Source organism: Callithrix jacchus, chromosome 18 (genome assembly GCF_049354715.1).
Source record: "Callithrix jacchus isolate 240 chromosome 18, calJac240_pri, whole genome shotgun sequence".
NCBI classification, from domain to species: domain Eukaryota; kingdom Metazoa; phylum Chordata; class Mammalia; order Primates; family Cebidae; genus Callithrix; species Callithrix jacchus.
The window spans coordinates 47,242,191-47,263,689 of NC_133519.1; the positions used below are offsets into that span (position 1 = coordinate 47,242,191).

General features: G+C 35.8%; 1 protein-coding gene across 10 annotated transcripts in view; it reads left to right on the forward strand.

Moving 5' to 3' along the window:
* The window catches only part of LOC144580101 (uncharacterized), an 852,895-nt gene that overhangs the window by 695,427 nt on the left and 135,969 nt on the right, over positions 1-21,499 (forward strand). For 8 of the 10 annotated variants that reach the window (XM_078355150.1, XM_078355146.1, XM_078355145.1 and 5 more), the window contains one exon: positions 8,575-8,696. In XM_078355150.1, coding sequence (XP_078211276.1) covers positions 8,575-8,696 — 122 coding nt within the window. The remainder of the gene's footprint in view (positions 1-8,574; positions 8,697-21,499) is intronic. The other 2 variants (XM_078355151.1, XM_078355149.1) reach the window with 1 other exon arrangement.

Here is a 21,499-nt window from a genome sequence, read left to right on the forward strand (position 1 = left end):
ATCTGAACATTTGCCAAAACATGGGTTAATTTATATAGAATATATATGAGGCATGTATTTTTTCCTGTTTTTCTCTCTAATGCTCATCTATTTTATTTCTACAATGGTATAATTAAAGAAAAACCAAACAATATTCAAGAAGATTCTTGGATTAAACTTTGCAGAAAAAAGTGAATATTGAAGAAGATTATGGTTTACATGTCTTTGTTTTCAAAACTGGGAATGTTACCCCTAATACAGTACATAGACTACAATGTAACCCTTAAAACTAGGAAAGAAAAACACGGGTACATTCAATAACAATAAATAAATGAATGTCAAGTGTAGCCATGGCACACATTAATCCTGTCATGATTTTAACACTGTTCAAATACACTTTCTGGATGACAAGAAATCCATCACACTGATGAGGTTTACCATCCTTTGTGCTCTACTCTTTCTGGCTGTGAGAAAACAACAATTATGCTTTATAATGCAATAATTACTCATGTATTTAAAACATATATTGAATTAACAAAGGCAATGTCTTCCACCACCATAGCTAGATAGTCGTGCTACATTTGACAGTTTTAATCATACTGGTATCATAAGTTGGAACTCGAAAGCGTTTAATTTAAAGGAGAGAAAAACGAAGGAAAAGAATATGACAAAAACGTTAACATTTTCTTTTCTGGTCTTGGCAACATTAGGGTTGAGAAGAGTTGAGATGTATTTGTGGATTAAGTGAAAATAATATTTATTTGATGTATTGAAAATTCAAAGACTTTAGAAAATTCAAGACTGTTAGAATTGGCAAAGCTCAGAAAGAAAAAGAAAAACAAATGATATTATGTTGTCCTTAGAGAATTTCAAAATTATTTCGGTGGGGAAGACATGCTTGCATGCAAAAATTTGGTGTGACTTAATGTGTCAATAGACAGTGAAAGTCTGTGTAGTGTATACTAAGAAAATGGGTGAGAGGCTGATAATGTACAGAAGAAGCATAACACCTGCCTGAACAAGCTTATAGTCTGATAAGGATGATAGGCATATATTTATGACAGTAGCTAATTGTCAGACAGACAGAAGACATTTGGGGTATTATGAAGACATATAAATGGAATATTTGTGTTATCTTTTTATATTGAGAAAAATCTTCTCTAAGGTAGTACCAAGAAAAGCTCTGAAAGAGGGCAAAGGGAATAGAACGAAGCAGAGAGCAAAGCACTTCGTTTCAGGTTCAGATTAGAGGATGTGTAAATGCTTTCAAGCTAGAAAGAACATGAGTCTTTCAGGCAAGTGAAAATAGTTTGCTAAAGAAATAAATGTAAAAATCAAAGGTAATGGAACTAATATGCAATTATAGAAAATTATAACAAGGTTATAGAATACAAGATTGACATAAAAGTTAATTTGTTTCTCATATATCAGCAAGGGACAATTGAAATTTAAAATCAAAAACACAATATCATTTAAATTAGCAGTAACAAAACTGAAATACTTAGATACCTTTCTAAAAACATATGTATATGAAATATTTGAGGAAAATTGTAAAACTGTGATTATACAAAGCAAATATCTAAATAAATAGAGAGATATTCCATGTATATGTTTAGGAAGATTAAATCTTGTCAAGATGTCAGTTCTTCTCAAATTATGTCAAAACCCCAAATTATTTTGTGAATTTAGACAAACTGACTTAAAAGTTTTTGTGAAAAATGCAAAAGACCCAGAATGGTCAAGAAAATATTGAAGAAAAAGAACAAGTTTGAAGGACTGACATTATCCATCTCCAAGATTTGATGTAAAGCTAGAGTAATCAAGACAGTGTTGGTAGTGGTAAAATAATAAGCAAATCAATCAATGTAGCAGGAGAGTCAAGAAATACACCTACACAAATATGTTCAACTGACTTTTGGCAAAGGAGCAAAGGCAATTGGGGAAAATACTCTTCTCAAGAAATGGTTATAAAACAGCTGGACATCCACATGCCAAAAATAAATCTAGATACAGATACTATGCCTTTCACAAAAAAAACCCTCAAAATAAATATCTAAAAGCAAAACACAAAACTATTCAGCTTCAAGATTATAACATAAAGGACAATCTAGCTGAACTTGGGTTTAACTAAGATAGTCTCAAGCAAAGATGACTTCTTAGCTACAACAACAAAAATCGCAATACCAATCCGTGAAAGAAAAAATGGTTTACTTGGATGTCATAAAAATCAAAAACTGCTTTGCAGAGGGCCCTGTTATAGGAACAAAAAGACAAGCCTTATACTGAGAGAGAATTTTTGCTTTTGCAAAGTGCAAATCTGTTAAAGGACTTGCGTCTAAAATATACAAGGACACTTTAAATTTAGCAACAAGAAAAGAGAAGACCTACTTTAAAAATGGAAAGAAACTCGTAACAAACATCTCACCAAAAAGATAAACAAATGAAAACCTTTGAAAAGATATTGCACATTATAAGTCATCGGGAAATATCAAATCAAAACAATGAGATGCAACTAGATACCTATTAGAATGACTAAAATCTAAAACTCTTGCAACCTCAAATGCTGGTGAGGATGGAGAGCAACAAGAACGTTCATCCGCTGCTGGTGGTTACATAAAATGGTACAATTACTTTGCAAGAGAGTTTGGAGGTTTCTTACAAAAATTAGCCATGTTGTTAGCATATGGTTCAGCAATCATGCCCCTTGGTATTTATCTAAATGAGTTAAAACTTTTTGTCTACATAAAACCTGCACACAAATGTTTATAGCAGCTTTATTCATAATTGGCAAAACCTGGAAACAATAAAAAGGTCTTTCAAGGTGGAAAAACAAACTGTGATAATTTCGCATAATAGAACATTATTCATCAATAAAAAGAAATGAGCTATCAAGTGAAGAAAAGACAGAGAAGTGTTGTAAATGCATATTGCTAAGAGCACCAAGCTAGTCTGAAAAGACTACAGTGTACTGCGTACCATTAACTATGCAGCCTTCTAACATTCTGGAAAGGACAATAGACAAAGTAAATACATCAGTGGTTAGCAGAGGCTCTGGGTAATGGAGAGAGGGATGAATTGGTGGAGCACAGGGCATTTTTAAAGAATTGAAACTATTTTGTACGATACTGAAATGGCAAATATGACATCAAACATTTGTCAAAGCCCATAGGACTGTATAACGCAATGAATGAACCCACTGGAAACTCTGACCTTTAGTTAATAAAAATGTTTCATCAGTTTAAACAAATATATCACACTAATGCAAGGTGTTAATAAAAGGGAAAACTTGGGTGAGGGGAATGATAGGTATATGTGAACTTTCTGCACTTTCCACTCAATTTTTTTTCAGTAAACCTAAAACTGCAAAAAAAAAAAAAAAAAAAGGTATATTAATTAAAAATAAATTAAGCTTTTAAAATGATATGAGAGTGAAAGGGGATAAACTAAAAGGAATATGAAAGGCTGTGATATGCAGGCCATGGGGATCATGCTGAGGAACTGGATTTGTTCCCCCCAAACAATGCAAATCCATTGAAATGTTTAAAAAGAGGAAACACACATTGGATGTCCAAATAAAAATGTATTTATTAAGATATGGCTAAACTTGACTTACATAAACTAGAGATCTTGTGAAGTTTAAGTTTTACCTAGTAATTCAAAGTTCAAGTAAATATAAACCACTGGCAAAGTAGGGCATAGGCGAAGCACTTAGTCCGGGACGAACTTTGCAATTCAACGTATGTTTTTCTTGCTACATCTCATTAAGGTTGACATATGATCTCCCCATCCTTGTGCAGTTACATTGCTTAATCATCAAATATTCGTTTCCCTTATTAAGCACCTCACATTTAAATCTGAATGCTCAGAGAATTGTGGGAAGCTTATTTCAGTTTGAGCTCCAAAGCAATAAACAAAGGTTTATGTGAGAAAATGAAATAAAAGTAGAAATGAAGTTCCTCATTCAGAAGAGAACTGCGTTAGTCTGTAAGGAAAACAAACTGTTAAATTAATAGATTTTTATTTGTTTCATCCTGAATTTTAAATATATTGATTTTATAAAGATAATTTAGATGTTGAAAAAAAACAATATTAATGTACCCTGACATCATTTAAGTTATAGCATTCCTTAAGTTGTGCTTGTGCTGGAAACTTGGTCATCTTTAATTATCAGTGCAGTAAACTTAAGTTTCAGATTTCCATATATGTTAATCTAAGGTGTTTATTTGTTCATTATATTTTAGGAAAAATAATTAAATATGAAGAATTTTTATATTTATCATTTTTATAACATTCAAATGCTTTTTAATCATAAATAGGTTCAATGAAATTTATAAATGAGTTTATTATGAGTGAAAACACTTTTACCATTAATATTTTGTGCATTTAGTTTATATAGTAATAAGCATAACTGACTTTTATTATCCAAAATCCTGACAATATGTTTCATAATACAAAAAATGAGATGCATATGTGGTATCAGAAAAAGCCTAGGTATAATTTCAAGCTTAAGGTCTATATTTGACTCTATTTTTTATATATACATATTTAGTAATATTATATATTTTTATATTTGGTAAGTGCAAGTACAATTTTTCAACTGAAAATGATGCTATTCTCTGATTGTGCACAAATGAAAAACTTTATAATTTACATGTTTAACTCTGCAAACACAATTTACTGCAGATTTTGTTGTTTTGATGCTGGCACAGCCTGGAAAACTGTGAGCCAATTAAACCTCTTTTCTTTATAAATTGCCCAATCTTAAGTATTTCTTTATATCAACACAAGAATAGCCTAACCCAGTACGTGACCCTATAAAGTTGTTTATGAATTCGTGGGCCCATCTGCAAGCTTCATGAATGGATTTCATACTTAACAAAATCACAAAAATGCTTTAGAATTGAGCTAAAAGCTAAGTCGCTGCCCAGGTGTCAGACTAGCAACTGAGTATGGCACACGCAGACCACATTCAAACAGAAAAGGAAAGATTTTGAAAACTACTTTGTAAACATAACGCAACAAAATCTTGACAGAACTTATAGCCTGATTCTAACTGGGTTGACTGACTTCTAAAACAGAAATAAGAATCTCCACAGAGTTTAAGAAAGAAGCAGAACCTCATAACATTATATACAAAATATCAAGGTACAGTCCATAATGACTTGAAATGTGAAGAGTCAGAAAAACTCCAACTGATGTGAAAAAAAAAAAAAAAACCATCAACATTTGCCAACACTGAAGTGACATAGATGCTGTAAGTATTATTACAAGGGTTTTATAGTAACTATTTTAAAATACTCCAGAAACCAAGAATGAATAAAAAGTAACAACAACAACATAACCTTCATTGTGTGAACTCATTAGCAAAGTGGAGATGGAAAAGGAAAGTCAGTGAACTTGAAAGTAAATCAATAGAAATTATCCGATATGGAGAATAGAGACAGATGATCAAAAAATTAAACAGTCCTCTCAGACACATAGGGGACAACTGTAGAATTTCTAAATTCTGTATCATCATAGTCCCAGAAAGAGGGGAAAACGGTGCAGAAAAAAAAATAAAGAATTGCCAAAAAATTTCTCTACTCAGTGAAACATACAAACATGCAGGTTCTAGATGCTCAGAGAACCCCTAAACAAGATAACCCCAAAGAAGTCCACGTCCAAATGCACTTAATTAAACTATTGAAAACTAGAGAGAAAAAAGTCCCAAAAGCAGCCAGAGAAAAGTGAGGCTTCTGGGGGCAAAAACAAGGGGGAAAACTAGGGATTTCTTATCAGAATTCACTAGAGAAAGAAAAAAGTGGAGCATTCTTTTTAAAATGCTAATGGAAAGAATTTCAATCTAAATATTCTATCCAGTGAAAATATTCTTCAGGAATGAACAGGAAATCAGGGCATTCTCAGGTTACAGAAAAACCACTGAACAGGCTTGATCTAGAAAATTGCTAAAGAATGCCTGTAGGCAGAAAGGAAACGTTACCACCAGGAAACTTGGAACAGCAAGAATGAAAAATAGTAATAAAAATCATACATGTATGGCTATAGGTAATAAACTCTTATTCTCCTCTTGAGTTATTTAAATATGTTTTATGTTTGTAAGTAAATATTATAACTTTGTTGAATGGGTTTTAAATGTATGTGGATGTAATCTATAAGAGAGCAGTAATCTAAACTAGGGACAATAAAGTTACCTGTATGATGATAAGCTGTCTGTATTGTCCTTGAAGTGGTAAAATATTGATTCTAGTTCAATTTCAGAAAGTTAAATATGCATATTGTAATCATATCAAACACTAAAAATGAATTATACAAAGAGATATAATAGAAAATATAGTTGATAAATTGAAATGATACCAAAAAAGGTTGAAATAATCCCAAGGAAAGCAGGAAAGAGAAAACAGAGGAACCAAAACAAAAAAACAACAGAAGAAACAGAAAGAACAAATAAAAAATGATAGACCTAAATTCAAATTAATGATATTAGAAGTTTAGATTGGGTGAGGTGGCTCATGCCTGAGCCAGCACTTTGGAAGGCCAAGGCGGTGAATCCCAGCACTTTGGAAGGCCAAGGCGGTGAATCACAAGGTCAGGAGTTTGAGACCAGCCTGACCAACATGGTGAAACCTCGTCTCTACTAAAAGTACAAAAATGAGCTGGGCATGGTGGCACATGCCTGTAATCCCAGGTAGTCAGGAGGCTGAGGCAGGAGAATTGCCTGAACCTGGGAGGCAGAGGTTGCAGTGAGCCAAGATCAGGCAACAGAGTGAGACCTTGTCTCAAAAAAATAAAATAAAATAAAGAAGTTTAATTGCACAAGCTAAAGCACAAAAATTAAAAAACAGAGAGTGTCAGAATAGATTAAAAAATGCTCGACTGTGTGTTATCTGTAAGGAACTTACTTGGAATATAATGATATTTGTAGGTTAAAAGTAACAGGATAAAAATAAATACATATATCCTGCAAACACTAATCAAAAGAATGATGGAGTGGCTATAGCAATATCAGACAAAGATTTCAGGACAAAGAATAAACACAAATCACATCAAATTACTTTCTAGTTAAAAACCTTTGAATAGTTTTCAATTACTCAGAATCACATTCAAATCCCTTATCTTGACCTAATAGAAACAGTCTAAAAACCATATTTATATTCTACCGAGACACCTCTTATCCATTTATAAACTGTTTTGCTTAATAGCTCTTAAAAATAGCTTTTTAATTCGTTGTGTTTATTCCCAGGAGAGTGTAAACTCTGTAACAGAAATGTCTTTGTCTATCTTGTTCACTCTAATATCCTTGCTGTCTAAAAACAGTGCTTGATATAGCATAGATACCCAATAAATACATTTTAGGTGCATACATTAATTTTCTTTCTATGAATTATTTTAAAAATGAGATTTTTTTAAACCGTCATATAATACTTTTAAAGTCCCCAAACAACCACAAATAAAATTTTACCACCACTTCTTGATTTTAAACTAACTGGCAGAAGTTTCTATTTTATTAGTGTTCTTTAACAATAAAGATTTATTGACTTCATATGAATATGTATGGATGATGGAAGGAGAATTCTCAAATGTTGATGCTTTTTACTCTGGGAAGTTCTTCACATTATAACACTGTGGATTTTCCAAATACGTACAAATCAAGCAAAAGATATGTAAGCGTTCCCAAAAATCAGAAAAAAAAATCCTAAATTTTGGTTACCAATAAATTCCAAGAAAATTCAAGACAAACTAATCTAGTGTAATTAAAATAAATAAGGAGGACATAGAAGAGTAGGGGGAAAAAGGGGGAAGAAAAGTTATTAATAGGCTTGTAATTTTAAGTTAGGAGAAGTACAGAATCTGAAATGGAGAGAACTTGAAAGGCTAATATTAACCTGATTCAGTTATATTTTATTTGGTAAACATACTGAAATGTGCTTTCAGACGGTAGGAATTGAATGATTAAAGATATAGAGTATCACAGGTCTGTTTGGCCAAGAATGAGCATCCAGACGGTCTTGGCATCCAGTGTCAGTCAGGTTGAAGTGCAAATACTGTTAGATGGCAGAGCACTCATCAGACTCCAGGCATTCAGTAAATATTTGTTGAATGGATGAAAGTAAACTAAATACATGTGGTTAGAGATTTTCGAAGGCTGTTACACTGTGGTCTCGGAACTGCTACTCCCCATTTTTTCCTATAAAGATATTCTGCTTCTCTCCTCTCAAAGGTAAACATGAAACCCAGTCTCACCAATGATAATTATCTCACTCAGCTGTACACAGTGACTTTTCAAGGGATAAGCACATAATCCGAGTTAAGCAAATCAACATTTTCTATAGAAATATTTAATTTGGAATGGGGAAAATCACATTTTCTGATGTGTGCTTTGTTCTGCTTTGCCATTGAGTTTTGCGATTGTGAATAGTGTGCTGTGAGTTGTCACACCTCCTTCAATACGTGCTGATCATCAGAAAATAAGCATGACATATGGAAATAAACCAAACGCAATGTGTTGGGGAACTACCTCTCCCAATTCATGTTCTTTCATTTGAAAAAGAAAATTCGGTTAATGTGACTCAAGGGCTCTTTTGTTCTCTTACACAGAAAAATAGAAGGACGTCCGCTGACACATTTGGAAAGACTAAATTGGACTCTACTTCTTCTGGAATGGAGCAGGTAAGAAGAGGTATAAAAAGAATTCCGACATCATTGCCAGTGACTGGAAGGTAAGTCTGTCTAAATCAGTGGTTCACTTAACAAGTCCTCTTGGCTGTGCTATCTAAGCGATATCTTTTCATATTATCAGTCATCATGTTGACTGCCATGACTTACTCTCTGTTGATTCAGTAACTTGACTGACAAGAGGAGTAACAAGTATTTGGTCTTCTCAGAATACCAAAGAAGGACAAGCTTAGAGAAACAATTTTCTTGCTGTTTGAATTTTTGATCTTCTTTATCCTTTAGGCCAGCTAGCACCCTTCTCATAGGTAGAATAAATATGCTAATACATGTTTTCTCTTCTCAGGTGAATTTCATTTGTATTTCTGTCACATGCCAAACTGATAAGCCTGAAGAATAGGATTATGCTTATTCACTAAGTTCTCTTGCACAGACTAGTTAACATATTACCATATTTATATTATGAGAGTGATAGGGTGGCTTAGTTTTCTCACATGAACTCTAAATATATAATGTTATCAATGCCAAAATGTAAATCTGTTTTCTTTTGTGGGACTCAAAAATGCAGTATGCGCCAGTGCAGTATTTATTTTATAGACTTTAATACCATTTGTAGTATCATTTGAAAAACAAATATTTTATTATGTCATCATTTTCTGAGATACGGGTCCTTTTGTCTGGCGCGTCAAATGATCAGAACAAATATGAATTGTTTGCATATTCACCAATTCTATTAATCATTGAAAATAAGTGTATTTGTCATCACAGGAGGTTTTCTCAGACTCATTTCTTTCTAACCTTTTCCAGATGCTTTTTCTTTGAGTATGACTTGCCTGACACAATTTGCGTGTATATTATTAATGTGAATAAATCATATCATTGATCGATGTGGCATTTCCAGGAATTTTATAGTTTGATTAAAATTTTACTCTGGAGACATTATGAGCAAACTTACAGCTTTTAGTGATCCTACTGTGATGTTTTAGATGACGTATTTGTAATTTTTAACCAATAAAATTTCCTAAAATCTTCCTTAAATTCATGAAAAATTGTATACTGCCATTTGGCCAACATTAACTATATATTCATAGTCAAAAATAATACTTGTATAGCTGTTCTTGGACACTTTAGGAGTCATGGACTAATTTCAGTGTCTAAAGAAATCTATGTCTCCCTTCTCTACATTATTACACATTGATAGATTTTTTAAATATATTGACTTTCCTGATGCCCATCCATATACCATTTTTAATTTACACATCCTACGGTAAGGAAAGAACCTCAGCCAATTGTGTGATGCGGACACTTGCCTTATTCAAACTTCAGCTTATATTTGTACCATCTTTTTTCTAATGTCCTTGTGAAACCTTTAACCAGGTAGCAAACATAGTGTTGCACTTTTCCTTTTATTCTCTTGGTTCAATTTTGTCTATATTCTTTAGGTTTTCTTATCTTTGTAACAATCAAGTTACATCAGTTGCAAAAAGAAAAAAAAAAACTATCTGTCTTTTGATTCGTAATGTCCCAAAATTTGCATTTTACCTTCAGAACTTTCACTTGCAGCATTTCTGAAAAGTGAAAATTCTGGTTACAAGTAGCTATTGTCCTGATCCATGTAAAGCTGAAGCATTCAACTTAGAATCTGTTAAGTCATTACTTCTTGTTTTGGTGTAAGAATGACTTTTCTCTCTGTAAAGTTCTCTTCAGTACATCTTTTCATTATTCTGCATGCTCTAAGATACATGTTATGGAATGAAAGTGGATTTATTTTGCGGTATGAATTAAGGTAAAATGAGCGAGTCTTCAAATTGGTGGAATCTGAAAATGTTTCTCTCCTGCATGATGATTCCTTCTGTCTTAGAATCATTGCCTACTTACTGCATCAGCCTGAGATTTGGCTACTGTAAAGCTTCATGTCCGGTACCTTAAGGGTTACATTAACACAATGCTAATTTTATTGTTTTGAAATTACCCGTGGGACAAGCAGAAAGTTCTCCCTGCTCTGAATAGTTTTCAACAGTGAATTAATTGCCAAAGAATTCTCAGTGTAACCATCTAGTTATTGACAGTAATTAAGCTTGAGTATTTTTTGGATTTACTAAGCGCTGATTGTATGCATCAAAAAGTCCTAATTCCTCAGCCAAGATTTCCGAATCTTCATGTTCTATTGCCAGCAAACTTATCCAAACTTATTCTTTCCCTACTTAAAAAATTACCTTCAATCATCAGCACTAGTCACACCTAATATTTATTAAATGTGTTACATTTGCCTGGCACTGGGTTAAATGCTTTATTTTTATATTCTGTATATTTTTTGAAGTAGGAACTATTATTGTTCCCATTGTACATATAAAGACGCATAGGTCAGATGAGATGAGACACATTCAAGGTGGTACCGGCCGTAGACAGGAGTGGAAATTAGTTCAGCCATTGCGGAAGACAGCGCGGTGATTCCTCCGAGACCTAGAGGCAGAAATAGCATTTGACCCAGCAATTCCATTACTGGCTATATACCCAGAGGAATATAAATCATTCTGATATACTGATGCATGCATATGTATGTCCACTGCAGCACTATTCACAATAGCAAAATCATGGACTCAGCCTAAATACCTATTGATGATAGACTGGCTAAAGAAAATGTGGTACAAAGACTCTATGGAATACCATGCAGCTATAAAAAGGAACAAGACTATGCCCTTTGCAGAAACATGGATATGGCTGGAAGCCATTGTCCTCAGCATACTAACACAGGAACAGAAAACCAAAACCACATGTTCTCACTTATAAGGGGAGCTGAATAACGAGAACACATAGACACACCAGGGTTGGGTCCTGTCGAAGGGTCGGGGGTGGGAGGTGGGAGAAATCTAGGAAGTATAGCTAATGGATGCTGGCCTTAATCGCTCAGTGATGGGCCAGTCTATGCAGCAAAGCACCAAGGCACAGCTTGCACATCCTGCTCATGTGCCCCTGAACTTAGAACAAACGTTGGAAATTGAAAAATCAAAAGATACATGGGCCTACATGGGTAAAGTAAATTGCCTAAGATCACAAGAGCACTCTTGCCCACTTCAGTACAAAAAAGATGAAGGATTTTTGCTGGATTGGTTCAGTGATGGATCCTAAAAATGTGCCAGTGTTGGTGTGTTTGATAGTCTTGATTTGTTCTTCCAGATCTAGTATCCACCATTTTTACCGTCCTTGTGTCATGGGAATGGATGGGGTGACTTCGTGAACAACATTAACTGATTTCTCCTGATTTCTAGCTTCCTGCTGTGCTCAGCTAATAGCATCACTGCAAGAAATCTAGGCTACCATGAAATTATTCTGCCACTTGGTCACTGTGGCACAGCAGATCTAATGTATTCAAGGAACCCGTTGTAGATAAGAATGCTGTTAGGAGCCAAGAGCAGGACTCTGTAAAGGAAATACCTGTACATTTTTAGCGTTTCAAAGCAAAGTTGTACCATCCTCTGCGTTCTTCTACTTTTACAAAAGAGCCTCTGGCTGGACGGTGAGCCAGTCAGGTTGCCATGGGACCTGATATGCTCAGCGTGAACTGGGTGTTGTCCAATCCAATAAACTATAGGATTGGGAAGCAGACTCAGTAGCATCTCAGCATTAAGTGGAAGTGCTGTATATGCTACTGGGTTTGAAGAGATTCTGAGGGAATAAGCGAGTCACACGACCACACGGCACAGATTCCCCTGACCATTACTGTAAGTTGCCTCCTCCCGCTGAATTCATACCTAAGGACTCCTAGGTGATACCTGTAAGAGACTGACTGAGGAAAAAATATATTAGGTCTGGCTGACAGATTCTTCTTTACAAATATGCTAGTATCTCTTGTAAATAGATAGCCGAAGTATTATTTTCCTCCTCATCATGGCTCCAAGAAAGAGTCAGATTTAAGGCTTCTCAGACCTAAGAATTTTGCTCAGAGAGAGACAACCAGCAAATGAATTTATACTGAGTATTGACAGTGGCTAATATTTTGGCTGGATAATCAGAGAACTGAAAAAAGCAAAGCTGGAAAGTTTGGAGTTGTAGGAAAGAAGGTCTAGGGAAGAGGTACGTGTTAGACATCTCCAAATGGGCATAGAATCAGAAGCTATTTGGGTTTCATGAGCTTCGCATCAAGAAGCAACTGCAGAAGAGTGAAATGTTAATAATCAGGTTGACAAGATGAAATGTTTTATGCTAGGTACTGATTTTTTCCTTGTCAAATAGAGTCACGAACAAAGCATGATGTTGGGAAGAGAGGCTTTGCATGGGTTCATCCATAGAAATATTCACTTGCGAAGCCTTTCCCACGCTGCGTGGGGCAGAGGCAAACACTGCATGCCCAACATGGCATCATTCCCCTGGAAATATGCAAAAGGTCACCCAGCCACTTCTATCATGTAAAGAGCAACGCTTACTTTTCTTTGATGTAATCTTTTTCTGTGGATACAAATGTGCCTTTTTTATTAGCAATGCTTATGCACAAATCACCTCTGTGGTCTTAGAAGTGTCTTTCTCAACACTATAGAATTACACATAGCATTACTTTTGACTAAGAAAGTTATGTTAGAGCAAATCCTGTGTGGTAACAGACTCGTGATCATGAAATTCAGTGGTCTTACCATGTTTCCCATCTCTAGCCTGAGATTGAAATAGAACGGCCTTAAGAAGGCATAGTTTTAATGTTAGTTTTATTGGCAACACCTTTTGGGGCTGAAGAAATGTCAAATGTCCTCCCAGGAGAGTTATATGCTCCAAGTCAGCATCAAATAGATAAAATTTCTTCCATAGACAGAAATTACAGGTGAATGAATCAAGATGTCACTGTTCTCACTATTACTATTGGTGATTATTTTATTCTTGTGAAATATTTGCTTTCTATTTTCACAATTTGGGTGTCTACTGATTTTGAAGTCACATTTTCCAAAGAGGAATGCTTTAATGAAGGGAACAACCTTCAGGTGTGTATTTGCTATTTGTTGGTACAGGGAAAACAGTCAGCAGAGGAGTGTGAGAGCAACCACTGATTTAAATGAAAAAGAGAGAGAGAAGAAATGAGGAAAGAAGGAAAATAGAGGAAGGAAGAGAGGGGTAGAGAGAGGCAGGAAGGGAGGGAGGGAGGAAGGAAGGAAAGGAAGGAAGGAAAAAAGGAAGGAGGAAGAAGGAAGGAAGGAAGACAAGGAAGGAAGGAAGGAAAGAAGGCAGGGAGGGAGGGGGAAGGAGCTTAAAGAAATAAGTGGTGGTCAAGTATGGCAGATTTTGTTTTCCCTACTGGGCAATGAGGTGACAGTACCTAAAGATTCTGCATTGAGGATGACCCTGCACTCACTACTGTGCCATCAGTAGGTAGGCAGTTATTCAAGGTGCTAGCATGCTCTTGCCTTAGAAAATGTTTGGCTTCGTAACCCAGACTGGATTCTAACAGCTAGAAAGGTCAATTCAGTCTTGCCCCTATAACTTTAAACTTTTCCAGAAAAATATGTAGATGCAAAGTTGTCATTGTTCTTTCTTATTTTATTGGCACTGTACGGAACAGATAGCCATTAGTTTTTGTTACCTATATCTGCCAAGCATTCGTGGTTTCACTTCTCCTGGAACATAAATAGTTAACGTTTACTTTCATTTTATGAAATATACTTATTTCTACACTTTGCTGAAATCACCTGGGTAATTTTTTATGGCTTACAAATCCTGAATTAAAAGATTAACTAAAATGAGGATAATATATAGAATTTGACAACTTGTAAATTATCATTGATCTTGAAAAAAGATGTTTGATTTGTTTCCCGAGTACTGCCATGAAGTTAGAAACTGAGGAAATGGAGACACTGAGTACAATCTTTTTGGAGAAATCTTTCTGTGAAGGAGAGTGTCTTAGTTCAAATTGTGCTGCTATAACGGAATGCCTTAGACTGGGTAATTAATAAAGAACAGAAGTGTATTTAGCTCATGGTTCTGAAAGCTGGGAAGTTCGAGATTGGGTGGCAACATTTGGCAGGTGGTGGTGAGGGCTTCTCCTGTGCCAAAATATGACCGAGACATGGAAGGGGAACCAGCCACATGGGAGAAGTAGTCAACAGGAGCAGCAGGCTTGCTTGTGACAAGCTGCTCTCACAGGAACCAATCCATTCCAGTAATAAGGAAAACTCGGCCAGGCGCGGTGGCTCACGCCTGTAATCCCAGCACTTTGGGAGGCTGAGGTGGGTGGATCACAAGGTCAAGAGATCGAGACCATCCTGGTCAACATGGTGAAACCCCGTCTCTACTAAAAATACAAAAAAATTAGCTGGGCATGGTGGCGCGTGCCTGTAATCCCAGCTACTCAGGAGGCTGAGGCAGGAGAATTGCCTGAACCCAGGAGGCGGAGGTTGCGGTGAGCCGAGATTGCACCATTGCACTCCAGCCTGGGTAACAAGAGCGAAACTCCGACTCGATTAAAAAAAAAAAAAAGAAGAAGAAGGAGGAGGAAAACTCACTCCCACCTGCCAGATGGCATTAATCCATTCAGAAGGGCGGTACCCTCATCATCCAGATATCCCACACTTGGCCCTATCTTCCATCACTGTCAGATTGGAGATACAATTTCAACAAGACTTTTGGAGGAGACACACTCAAACCATAGCAGGGAGCAAAGAGATTGGGTGAGAGTTGAAGGGACTCCCCTCGTTCTTTTAATTGTGACGTTAGGGTATTGATTTTTGATCTTTCCTCGCTTCTCTGCTGGGCATTCAGTGCTATAAATTTCCCTCTAGACACTGCTTAATTGTGTCCCAGAGATTCCAGTACGTTGTGTCTTCATTCTTAGTGGTTTGGAAGAACATCTTTATTTCTGCCTTCATTGCATTATTTATCCGGTAGTCATTCGGAAGCAAGTTGTTCAGTGTTCTTGTAGTTGTGCGGTTCTGAGTTAGTTTCTTAATCCTGACTTCTAACTTGATTGCACTGTGGTCTGAGAGACTGTTTGTTATGATATCCGTTCTTTTGCATTTGCTGAGGAGTGATTTACTCCCAATTATGCGGTCAATTTTAGAGTAGGTACAATGTGGTGCTGAGAAGAATGTATATTCTGTGGATTTGGGGTGGAGAGTTCTGTAGATGTCTATTAGGTTTGCTTGGTCCAGATCTGAGTTCAAGTCCTGGATATCCTTGTTAAGTTTCTGTCTCATTGATCTGTCTAATACTGATAGTGGAAGCAGTGGGAGGGGGATTGGGGAGGGAGAGCATTAGGAGAAATACCTAATGTAGATGACGGGGCACTGGATGCAGCAAACCACCACCATAGCACGTGTATACCTATGTAACAAACCTGCACGATCTGCACATGTACCCCAGAACTTGAAGGATAATAAATAAATTAAAAAAACAAGAAAGACGTTATATCAAGGAGAGATTTATTTCCCTTTTTTCTTTCAAATGAAAGAGCAGAATGTGTTTTTGCATGAACAGAAACAAATTTTAGCCTTTTTTCAAAATTAATAAACCTTGCAAGTTTAAAACTTAAACCTAAGGTCTATAATTAAACATACAAATCTTATTCTTAGATTTATGAGTCTTACAGGTTTTAATATTCACTGTTAACACTCACTGTTACTTTGAGGAAGCCTATTCCCATGCTTTTGATAATGAGACTGATTCAATTAGTGTAATAGGCCTGTGTGCTGGGTTTTTGCATCAGCTCAGATTTGCATGCTTGCTTTCCTTTCCAGCCTGAGCAGCTTCAACAGCAGTTTGTGCTGTTCCCATGACACTGAAACCTAGTCACTGCATTGCCAGATTAAGGCGCCCACTGCTGGAGCGGTTCAGGCTCCCCTCAGTTCCTCCTCTGAGTTTATAATCCCCCACCTCTTACTGTCGCTCTGCAGGCTATCCTTGGGCTGCAGCGTCAGATGGCAAGAATACCCTCTAGAACCTATAAGGAAAGCTTCAGTAGAGTTCATGGCTGGTGGAGTAGACTTTGGGCTGCAAAAGACAGTAGTCTGTGGATAAATTCTTCTGTCTTCCAATTGCCAGATAGACTGGTTGGAGATATGGTAGTTCTATATGAGTCCATATAACGTTTTTTCTTTCTCAGTCTCACTCTTATTTTCCTTTATTTCTGTTTCCTAAATATTGCAGTCCCTGCTACAAGGGTCATCCCCTAAGATTATGCGCCATTATGTTTTCTGGGAAATGAATCCTGTGACAGCAAGAATATCATAAACATGACATGACATAAAATTCCATATTTGCACAGATTTCTTAATCAAAATATTAATGTTTTACCTTTCATTCTCTTAGGTATTTATATACATAATTCTAAATTTTCTTCAGGATAAGATGTGTTTAATCACTACACAAGTAATTTTTATTGTCACGAACTATTTGAGGAACATTCCCCGTACATTTTTGGGAATTGCCTTCTAAATTTTCTAGACTTTCTTGAAGACCATTTGTGATAACCGTAATGAAGATTAAATTTTGGTTTTTGCAGTACTGATAGGATTTATTACCCAAATTTGTAGTCTATAACCGATAATCAATAATTTAAAGAAAGAAGTGGCCAATACCCCATGCCTCTGTGTGTCGTGTATGTATACCATGTTTTTCTTCTCTTTATCCTGGCTGCTATATTATTTGATTGGACTTATGTTTCTTTAGATTTTTAGGTATTTTAAGTCTTCTCTTACAGTTCAAAGACATGCTTGCTCTTGGTGAAAAATTGTATTTTCTTAACCGGTTACAGCCATAAAATCTATAACTCTTTGAGATTCTCACTTGGTTTTACCTGATTACATAATTGTAGAGTTCTAGTAAAATCCTTCCCAAACTTAAGCATATATGAGAATCATCTGAGATTACTATTAACACATAGATTGCTGAACTTTGTCCTAGGGTTTTTGATCCAGTAGGTTTGGGAATGAGCCCAAGAATTTTAATTTCTTACAAGTTCCAAGGGGATTCTGGTGTTTCTGGACTGCCGATTTCACTTTGAAAACTACTGTTCTAAAATAAAATGTCATGACATATACCTTAAGAAATCTTACTATAGAACTTTCAGTTGAAAGCGGCCGTAGACTCCTGTCTGTCATTGACCAAAGTTTATACCATCAGCCATGAACTCCAGCGAGGCTCTGCTTATATAGGGATATTGATATGGAATAGTCAGGTAGACAAGCAAAACAGAAAAATCGATGGAGAAGAAACGTAGCAGAATATTTGATGATAAAAATAAGTTTTTTCTCAAATAAGACACAATAAATGTAAGGACTGACCAATGTAACCTTTTAATTACAAGTATTCTGTTTGATAAAAGTTTCCATAGTAAATTGAATTGACCTATTCAAGTAGTGAGTGAATATTTGCAACACATATAACTAACAGTAGAATAATATTAAAAGTATAGAAACAACCTATATGTCACAAACAAAATAATTAGTAGAAAAATAGAAAATGAATATAAAAATGAAATACATAGAAGTGAATACCCCAAGTTTCTGTTAATCTAAAGAGAGAATGATAGTCAGAAGAAGGCAAACTACAGCAGCGAGACACTGCTCCACACTCATTCGATTAGTGAAAATGTCACAATTTTTCTTACCTCAGGCATTGATAAAAAAATAAGGAGAAACTCTTTAATTTTGTAAGTAGGATTATTACTTGAATGGAATGTAGGGGTTTTTTAAATTTATTTTTAGCCATTTTGGTGGGTGGGTAGTGGTATCTCATTGTGGTTTGTTAGGTTTTGATGCCTATCTATCGATTTTTAAATAATTTGAAATTTGCCTCGATGTACTACATTTATAAAATAAGCATAGCTACATAAATTTAATAAACGAGGTTAGTCTTAAGATCAAGCTCTGTGGTAAAAGTTGAACTCTAAAATACTAAATAAAACATGGTAGGTGCCCTATTCATCATTACTCATGCACATTTTGGAATGATCTTGTGGGCGTCTTGGAAATGCATCTGTGCAGAGGTTGAGATCATTATTCCTGTTGGAGGTGCTGAATTTTCTTACATGAACTGGCACATTATCCTTATGAGCTACAATGATTTAAGTAATGTAGATGTTTTACTAGCAACAACATTTATTGAGCATTTACAAACTGCTACTAAGTTGTGTGATTTTAATGATTAGTTTGTTTATTTCTTATACCAACAGTCTTAGGTTTCACTTTCTTTGACAGTTGATAACGAACTTACCATGTGCTAGCCACAGTTCTCAGAACTTTAGGCCACTAAACACCTTCAGTATTCATAGCCACACTGCGTGTAGTGCTGTCATATGTATTTTGCAGCTGTGTAAAGGGAGCCACAGAGGTTTGAGCAGGTAACATGCTTAGCATACTACCAATAATGTGAGAGCCAGAGTTCAAAACCAGCAGTCTGGCTCCAAAATCTGAACATATAACTCCTGTGCTATACCGCCTATGAAGAAAGAATCCTAACACAAGTGAAAAGAACACGACCAAGATCAATCAGCCGTGGTAAAAGCTGATGCTAAAGCAGGCAGTTTCATTCCCAGATCTGTCCTTTTAACCATTGCACAGTGGCTAACAATGGTTTTCATAATAATAACTGATTTAAAATCAGAAGTAATGATGCTCCAATCACTGCAATCAACACTTTACATGAATTACCTCATTTAATATTAAAAAGTGATGTATGTTTAATACTTAAAACATTGTTGTCCCTATTTTGTAGATTAGAAAACTGGGTGTTAAAGCATGTTAAGCAATTTATACAGGTTATAAAACTGGTGATTTTACAAACCAAATATAGACCCAATTATGCTATATAGTTCGAACACCGCATGTTCTCACTCATAGGTGGGTGTTGAACAATGAGAACACATGGACACAGGGAGGGGAGCCTCACACACTGGGGTCTATCTGGGAGAACTAGGGGAGGGACAGCGAGGTTGGGGATTTGGGGAGGGATAACATGGGGAGAAATGCCAGATATAGGTGAAGGGGAGGAAGGCAGCAAAGCACACTGCCATGTGTGTACCTATGCAACAATCTTGCATGTTCCTCCCATGTAACCCAAAACCTAAAATGCAATAAAATATATATTTTAAAAATTGTACAACCCTAATTTCAGGTAAAACAACAACATTAATAAAACAAACATTCAAAAATTCCTCCTTGAAAACTTCTGTTGACGACTCCTTTTTGTTGGATAGATCATAAACAATGTGTTACGGTCTAAGCTTCATGAGCCCGAAAGACCTTATTCATCCCAGTGATTTCTCCATTTATTCAACAATCACTTACTGACACTTCATTATTTCATTTATTCTTCAACATAATTTGCTGAGTGCAAATAATTTGTGGATGTGCAGTGAATAGAAGAGAAAAGGACCCTGGTCTTGTGGCCTTTATATTGTAGTGCAGTGGTTTCAAAGAGAAGACTGATAAGTAAACAACACCTAAATAAGCAAGGTCATTTCAGAAAATGGGAGTTACTACACATTCAACCCAAGTGGACCATAAAATGAAAGTTGTGACGGCGGTTGTAAGGAAAAGCCTTTCCAAGACACCATTTGAGATAAAACATGGATGCTGGGAAGGAACCAGACACTTAACGATTTTATTCCAGGGCGAGAAAACATGAGGAAACAGGCTCCTGCAGGCAACTGTGGGGATAATTTCCTTTTATTCCCATTTCCATCTTTCTCATCCTGGACTTCATTGTTGGAATGTAATCTTCTTGCAGTCCCCTTACTGATCTCTCTGCCTTCATTCTCTCATTTCCATTTTAGCATTAATTCATCTGACAGATTTAATTTTTGAAGCATGACTATTACCATTTAATTCACCTGTTTGAATATGCTCATTATTTTCTGTCAGCATGTAGTATCACAACCAAATTCTATAGACGATCATTATAATCTTTACTTGTTCTCATGGCATATTTTTTTAGCATTCCCTTTCATATCCACTTACCTCGGTCAGAATAATGGATTCCGTGTTCTTTAACATCACTTCATATCTTAGATTTCACGCCTTTTGTTCTGTTATCCTGAATTCCCTTCTTCCTTGAATCTACACATGCCCAAAACGTTCCCGTATTTCAATAGCTAAGAGTTCTGACGCTATTCTAAGGTTTTCCCAAATGAGGAAATTATTTGAAACATTCTGTCATGATTTCCATTCCAGAAACGTAAAAAGGACTAGAGAAATGATTTTTTGAAAATAGACTTTTTAGAAGAAACATGATATAATGCATATTTGTTAAGTTTTCTTTCTGCCCAGCATCTCTTTTTAATGACTGGAGGATTTATCTCTTTATGAATAATGCATCTTCTAGGCAGGAGCCTTCATCCTCACTGCTGCGGGTCCTTTGAAGCTAGAGCAAAGGCTTATGACCTTTGCCTTCAACCGAGGAAACATTTGATTCTAAATGAATGGGGTATAGTTTCTGGGTGGAAAAAGAAACACACAAACTTAAATTCTTATTGCCAATTTGACACCCTTCAAAAACTATAACAGTCATTTCCATCTTAAGGAAATGCATATTATTTCATTTATTCTCCTACTGATGTCACACACTAAAATTCAAAGTAAAGAACATTTTTGACATCTATATTCTCACCTTTGTACAAACTGTCTTAATGCACCGCACTCTCTTAGTGAAATATGGGGAATTATACAAAGTTTTAACATCCTACTACTTTTTAAAATTAGAATTGACACTGAATGAAGCATGATCTCCTTCTCTGTGAAACTGCTTTGAACTTACTCCACTAAGGTGGATTCTGCCGCTTCGTCGCTAGGCAACCAAGTTCAGATTGCTACTTCGCCTTTGTGCTAATGGTAAATAGGGCCACATGATCACTTTGCATTTTTTTAAACATAATGCA